Here is a 7,141-nt window from a genome sequence, read left to right as displayed (position 1 = left end):
GCGACGTTAATGCCGGCAGGAGATGGCGGCGAAGTGGGGGTGACGGGGAAGTGGGGGAGACGGCGGCGAAGTGGCGGGGCGAGGGATTTGGGGGAGAAGTGGTGGTCGGGGGGAAACCGTTTTTGCTTAAGTCAAAAATAACGGTAGCGCGTTAGGGAAAACGCGCTATAGCTAAGTTAGCTATACTAAAACGCGCTACTGCTATTCCTTCATCCTTTTTCCCATTTTTGTTTATTTTTATTTACATTATATATTTTCCTTTCTCCTTTTTCTATTTCTTTCATTTTCATTTACTTTTCTATTTGTTTTTCATTTTATTTTATTTTCGTTAGCAGTAGCGCTTTACACATAAACGCGCTGCTATAAGAATATTAGCGGTAGCGCTGTTTTTTTAAAGATCGCTACTACTATGTGTAGCCCATCGGCTTAGTGGTTGGAATTTCAGTAGTAGCGAGTTTTCGCTGAGACGCGCAACTGATATATATGCATCTGCAGCGCGCTTATTTTGCACTCGCTATTGCTGTCTAGCAGTAGCGGGCTTTTTAACAAGCACTACTGCTAAAGTTCTGTTTATAACGTTTTCCCTAGTAGTGTCTCATTCGCACCACCACTCCCGAACTCCGAGCTTGTCATCCACTCCAATCCGCTCCAAGCTCGCCGCCCGCCGACAGCCATGGTCCGCCAACGGATCATCACGTACAGGATGCTCACTCTGTAGTGGTGGGCGGAGATCGAGGCACGCCGTGCCGCTTGCATCGTCACCGGCTTATGTCCGGACTGTCCGGAGTAGGATGAGGCAAAGAATGCGTCGCTAGAGCAGGAGGAGGCGGAGCAGCAGGCATGGGGCGCAAAAACAGATGAAGAGGAGGAGGTGGCGGTGAGGCGAATCCGGCGCTTCCTTCGACCAGATTCGTCATGGATGACATGTTGGCCCAAGCTAAGGAGGCGGCAGAGCAGTAGGCCATCCTTGCGTCCATCCGGCCGGAGCTCGAGGTCACGGTAATCCTCCGCGGCGCTAGCTGGAGGAAGTCTTCGCGGACATGGAGTACGACGAGGAGCCGAAACTACGGATTGCAGCTAACGACCCTCTCGACTTATTAATTTCCTTGATCTTAGTCTAGGAGTCGTAGTAGTTTGAAGCGTTTGTAGGACATGGCACGACCTACGAAGTGGATGAATGGCCCAATCGGGACAGGCTTGGGCCCCGCACACAACGTTTGAGACCGTGTTGAAAACTTCGGCCGAACTTCCAATCGCGGGTTCCCACTCAGATAGGCGACTTCCCTAGCCTACGGTCGTGGTAACATCCACACCGGTATCCTCTTGAAGGACTCCACCCCAAGATGGTAATTGATGGAGCATGTGTGTAAAAGTACACCCCTGCAGGGTTGAAACCTATTGAAATAGTCGTGTCTGTGGTTAATGACTACTTGAGACATGATTAATCATAGACAGCCTTAACAAACACTCTAAAATTGTCTAGATAAGTGTGTTTGTCTAGATAAGTGTGAATGCTATGGATTGCTTCCTCACAGATACCGTCCGACACTGCCGGCAGTGAGGTCGTGAACGTATGGAGAACTAGAAAAGTTGTAGCTGCTTAATACTCCCTCTGTCCCATAATATAAGAGCATTTTTGATACTATACTAACTCACTTTATGCTACCTGATGTATTATAAAAAATATGAGATTTGAGATCTGTGGTTGCAGTAGAAATGAGGGTTGACCAGACCTTGTTGCGGAAACGCGAGACGGTCCGTAGACATATACGAGGGTCACTTTTGAGGAGCCGGAGCTAACAGATTCAGCAGTCGATAGTCAATAGTAAAGAATGTAGTGAGTAAATAGTATAAACTAAGAGCAACTCCAACGCAGGGACCCAAGCGGACACGGATTTTGTCCGCTTTTTGTCGGTTTGGGTCTCCTGTCCGCCAAGTGAACGTGGGGCGGACACTGCGGGTATCCAACGGGAGAGCACAAAAGCGGACAGAGTGGACAGGGAGCAGCGAGGCGAGCTGGGGCGAACGGCGAGGCGCGCGACGCGCGCAAGGAGCAGCGAGGCGAGCTAGGGCGAGCTGCGGGGCGTCCACTCCAGCCGCCGCCATGCCTCCCTGCTTCCCCTCGCGGCGGCGACGGCTTCCACCAGGCGCTCTTCGCTGTGGTGCTCGGCGGCGTTCCCTGGACGCGGCGCGTCAGGCGGGACGGGCTGGCCTCCGCGCGCCGCCAGGCCTCTCCACTCCAACGACCGGCCGTTGTGCTCTCTGCTTCCCCTCGCGGCCGCCGGGCCCCTCCGCGCGCCGCCCGTCCGCTTCCCCTCGCGGCCGCCGGGCCCCTCTCCGCGCCGCCCGTCCGCTCCCCATCGCGCCGCTGGGCCTCTCCAGCCGGAATCGGCCGACGTAGCGGAGGCAGCAGAGGGGATAGAGAGAGAAAGTTGTACAAGAGAGAGACGAGAGATGCGTGCTAGCGCAGCTGTGCGCGGTCGCTGGTAGGTAGGACCAGGGCGGACACGAGCGGGCGGTAGCGAGCGACGAGAGCGTCCGCTTCTGTCCGCTTCGTACCCATTTGTTCCCAGATTTGGGTCAAGTTTGGTCGGGGACGGATAGCAGGCGGACACGGACATCCGTTTGGGTCGCCCCATTGGGCCAGTTTTACGTCCGGATGACCCAAACGGACAAAATGGGCCGGCCCCTTGGAGAGTTGCTCTAACTGATCAGACGAAGTATTGTTCATCCAATCATCTGCAACAAATAAACTTTCTTGACAAATAAAACTTTCTCTACAAGAGTAGTAGTATGAGGCAAGAGCATGACTTGAACTAACCAATTTTCTGGCAAAGAAAAAAGACATGAACTTGGAGGCAGGGCAAACAAATCCATATGACACGCTGACAACTGACGAGCCAAGAAAGGAAGCTAGCTCTCCACTCCAGTGAATGCAGTGCAGTAAAGGAGTATCATCGACTAGCTAGTCCGCCGCTGGCCTCCCCTCCCTCGTCCCGTTCCTCCAGTCCCCCTCCCCTCCCCCCTCCCCTCCCCTAGCGTAGGCACGCGCGCAGCTTGGCGCGGCGGCCGACGGCCGACGGCCAGCGCAAGGAAGGAACAAGGCCGGAAGGGCAGGAGGTAACCCCATCTCCTCCCTCCTTTCCCCCCTCTCCTCTCCTCCTAAATTCTTGATTGAAACCCTTGGCTTGTTAGATGCAATTAGTTTCCCTCACTCAAATCGAGGGTGTCGAGCAGTGGGAGAGTGAACGGGGAATGGATCTGCGGTAGCGGCGACCTCGTCGGCCTGGGCGTCGCGTCCGGCCGGTTCTTGATGGGGACGAGGGTGTGAGGCGGGGGAGGGACGGGCTACTTGCGAGGAGGAAGAGGCGGCGCCGCCCTCTACTCCGTGCACGACATGGCCAGGTCCAACCCCTACAATAAATGGGCCGGTTCCAATGGGCTAAAATCTAGCATTGCCATCACAATTAGCATCTACAATAAACTACACGAATGTCTCAAAAAAATAAAAATAAACTACACGATGCTAAAATTTAGCATTGCCATCACAAATTTTTTTTAAGAAAGAAAAAATCCCTAAGATTAAAGCATCCGGCAGCGTGAAGAGGACACAGCCAGGTATCAATCACAAAATAGAACTCTTCACAGGGCACACATATATAGTGAGGACTAGAAGATATACTCAAAAGCATCCCTAAGATTAAACAGTTTTGCATATACAATTCTCTTTCATCTACTACTAAGACATGCGATTGTAAATAATCAGCTAATAATTTTTACTTGTACCAGCCTCCATACATTCGTTATGCATAGTGTTGCTTTGGAATAGATACTCTGTTCACTGGACCAGAAGGTAATGCAAGCTAATAAGTGGGCCTTTGCAGTTACTGACTCTTTTCTTCAGTACATAAAAGACTGGGAAAAAAAACTGTTTTAACATTCTTTTACACTTGATGCCTCGGTCCCCAAGTTGATTGATGCATTGCTCTGTCATTCTCATGCACATTTACATGTTATTCACTGCTTGCAGGTGGTGGAACTTCTTTCTTGGATCTGTTAAAGCAATGGGATTGTCAAGTAACTGTGCTAAGACAATCAAGGTCCAGCAGTGTGTGAAATTGCCTGATTCCAAATATCTTGTAAGAACGACACCACTGTTACTGCTGTTGTGTTGTCCATCTTAAATTCTTATATATACTTCCGTGACGACCCCCACTTTGGTTATGCAGCACATCAACGATGAGCTTGCTGGGTGCTTTGGCACCGAAGATCATGGCGACGGGCAGACGGCCCTCGTTCTCAGCCCGTTCGGCAAGAATGCCTGGCCTGTCAAGGTCGACCGAGACGCCAAAGGGGCATTCCTGGGTGATGGGTGGCCACAGTTTGTTGCCGCGCATGGTATCGGCGTTGGCTGGTACTTGGTGATCCGGCATGAAGGGTGCGGCGTGCTCACTCTAAAGGCGTTCAACGCCAGCTTTGTCATTAAAGAGTTCGGCCTAACGATCACTGGTGTGTTTGGACTTTCACAGTTACTCGTACTTTCGGCCTAAAAATTCATAGTTAATTCACTCTTGTTCATGTTTAGTTTTGAGCCCAGCCGAGATTGAGAATGCCTTTGCTCGTAAGCCACAGTTCATCGTGCCACTTCAGAGAAGTTTCATGGAAAAGATGGTTTGCTTACTTTTCTTGTTTAAATGTTCAGAACCAAGTCCTTAAGTGCACCATCATTAAGCTGCTGACTATGTTCACTCCATTATGCTGTTTCACCTGTCCTCGCAGCCTATTCCTCCCGAGTTTCTGCAACGAGGATACATCTCGGAAGAAGACCTGAACAGACCGAGACCGATAGCCACTTTTTTAACATCCTGGCATATCGAGCTCAAGAAGGATGGCCCGAATGTCTTCTTCACTGGTTCCGAATGGCCAAAGTTTCTGGCCTACTTTGAAATTGCTGAAACCGATGTCCTGCTGATCAAGTATCAGGGGTGCATGAACTTCTCATTCGAGACCTTCCAAAATGGGAATAATGAGGACATCGAGGAAAAAATAAGCTCGTCTCAGCAAAGCGAGCAATGTGAGTAAACAAAATTTTCTGAAAAATTATATCTTGGTAATAGATTTAATTGATCACTACCATTGTCCTCTTAGCACCTGCAGCACAATGCCAAGAGGACGAACATGTTTCCACTCGAAGAAGGACACACAGCAATGGCATAAGTATGAAACAAGCTTCAACTTTTCTGAAAAACTATATCTTGGTAATATATTAAATTGATTACTAACATTGTCTTCTTAGCACCTGGAGCACAAAGCCAAGAGGAAGAACATGTTTCCACTCGGACAAGGAAACAAAGCAATGGCAAAAGTATGAAACAAGCCTCATCTTTTCTGAAAAACTATATCTTGGTAATATATTAAATTGATTACTACCATTGTCCTCTTAGCACCTGGAGCACAAAGCGAAGAAGAAGAACCTGTCTCCACTCAGAAAAGGAAACAAAGCAATGGCAAAAGTATGAAACAAGCCTCAACTTTTCTGAAAAACTATATATCTTGGTAATAGATTAAATTGATTACTACCATTGTCCTCTTAGCACCTGGAGCACAAAGCCAAGAGGAAGAACATGTTTGCACCCGGAAAAGGAAACAAAGCGAAGTCAAAAGCATGCTAGACGGATCCACAACTTCACAACACCGAAAGAAGGCTCTCTGTGAGCTTGGGTCGACGGGGTCGCAGGCTTGGTTAAGGAAGGAGATCAACGAACTCGCGCTTAAAAGATATCTTGTAAGTACAATCATTATTTTACTCTGAGCAAATTAGGAACTTGTTTGAAAAAAGAGAGTAAGAAATAACAGTGCACCTTTTGGAAATAAGGGAACCAACCAACCAATCAAACTACTTGACATGCCAGTGTATATCAACTCGGTGCATAATATTTGTCATCATATACACCCACGAACTGTGATACAAATAACCCGTGCGATCGCAATGGCTTGCAGCATTTTCCAGCGCGCTTCGGATTCCTGGAGCGTTGCAAGATCACGCTCAAGTCCGTGGAGAGGAACAAGTCTTGGGAGGTGGAAGGTGTCAACTACCATCCAGGCACCCGCAGGTCTTATAATTGTCTTACGAGAGGCTGGAAGGCCTTCTGTAAGGAGAACGAGCTCAAGGCAGGAGACATCTGCACCTTCAAAGTCGTCAACAGCACGCTGTGGCATGTTGTCATCGACCGCTGCTAGAAATACGGTTCATAGATGATCTTGGCTGATGGCGGACCTGCTGGTTTTGCGAACCTAAGTAGTATCATGATGAATATTGTGGTGACATGATAATCAACCTGCTAGGAGTTTGTGTTCCATGATTTGTGATTAGGTGGCTGGCTTGGCAAGGCATGATATTTACTTGGTTCGTAACCTGCTAGGTGTTTTCGTTCATGACTTGTGATTAGGTGGCTGGCTTGTCAAGACATGATATTTAACCTGCTAGGTGTTGGTTTTATCGCTGTAATGCAGCAGTGCACTATATTTATTGTTTAGCCTCAGTGCTACTGTTAGTCTATCACTCATTCACATAAGTCTCCTTTATCTTTGTCCAAGTATACAAAAATGAGGGTTAACTTCGTCGCCGGGGAAAATGGTTAAAGTGCTGCCATTACCCATAAAAATTATAACTGACACTAGTTTTGTAGAGGAATCTTGTATATTTCATCTAGTAAGACTAGATAATTCTAACCCCTTTTTTTCCCAAGAATTAACTGCTCCTAAGAATTACTCCAGAATTGCCACATTTATTTCCCATTCTTCCGCTTTCAAGATTATACACGATACAATGGAATTTGTTCCCATTGCAAACTGAAATTCGCTTCGAATGCAGCACAAATTTATTCGGATCTAATAATTTATTTTCAGAGTAACGTTTATTTTGTTCCCAATATGTCTAATTTTGTTTGGGTGGCGCACACGTTTTTTTAGACTGGTCGTTCAGAAAAAAAGGACAAATTTGCAGCAAATTATTGTGTTACTCGCATAATATTGAGCCAAAAGTCCTTTGTCGAAAATAAACCATACAAAGCGTTCACTTTGAATTTTGCCGCCACATTTTGCCTCCCCAGGTATATAGCTTTGATATAGCTGCCGAGGA

The 7,141-nt window shown here is 47.9% G+C and overlaps 1 protein-coding gene across 6 annotated transcripts; it reads left to right on the top strand.

Annotated features, from left to right (window-relative positions):
- Nucleotides 1-2,870: 2,870 nt before the first annotated feature.
- Nucleotides 2,871-6,575, top strand: LOC109767532 (putative B3 domain-containing protein Os04g0346900). 6 transcript variants are annotated; one of them, XM_073498388.1, is made up of 11 exons: nt 2,913-3,120; nt 3,790-3,853; nt 4,031-4,139; nt 4,230-4,509; nt 4,586-4,671; nt 4,780-5,074; nt 5,158-5,217; nt 5,297-5,365; nt 5,445-5,513; nt 5,595-5,785; nt 6,001-6,575. In XM_073498388.1, exons 3-11 carry the CDS (start codon nt 4,065-4,067, stop codon nt 6,238-6,240), a joined length of 1,365 nt encoding a protein of 454 aa, XP_073354489.1. In that variant the 5' UTR covers nt 2,913-3,120; nt 3,790-3,853; nt 4,031-4,064; the 3' UTR covers nt 6,241-6,575. The 6 variants fall into 6 exon arrangements, with proteins under 6 accessions (XP_045085247.1, XP_020181879.1, XP_045085246.1 ...); XM_020326289.4 differs by having other exon boundaries at nt 2,943-3,120; nt 5,149-5,217; XM_045229312.2 differs by lacking the exon at nt 3,790-3,853 and having other exon boundaries at nt 2,871-3,120; nt 5,306-5,365.
- Nucleotides 6,576-7,141: the final 566 nt, after the last annotated feature.

Source organism: Aegilops tauschii, chromosome 5 (genome assembly GCF_002575655.3).
Source record: "Aegilops tauschii subsp. strangulata cultivar AL8/78 chromosome 5, Aet v6.0, whole genome shotgun sequence".
In the NCBI taxonomy this organism is placed as follows: Eukaryota; Viridiplantae; Streptophyta; class Magnoliopsida; order Poales; family Poaceae; genus Aegilops; species Aegilops tauschii.
Note: the sequence above shows the minus strand (reverse complement) of the source record. Positions and strands in the feature narration are given on the sequence as shown.

Bases quoted from the DNA above. Each gene is read 5' to 3' on its own strand.
- LOC109767532 (XM_020326288.3), top strand. From the start codon at position 4,065: ATGGGATTGTCAAGTAACTGTGCTAAGACAATCAAGGTCCAGCAGTGT. The intron at 4,140-4,229 runs GTAAGAACGACA...TTGGTTATGCAG, and splicing joins TGCCTGATTCCAAATATCTT to CACATCAACGATGAGCTTGC. The intron at 5,514-5,594 runs GTATGAAACAAG...TTGTCCTCTTAG, and splicing joins GAAACAAAGCAATGGCAAAA to CACCTGGAGCACAAAGCCAA.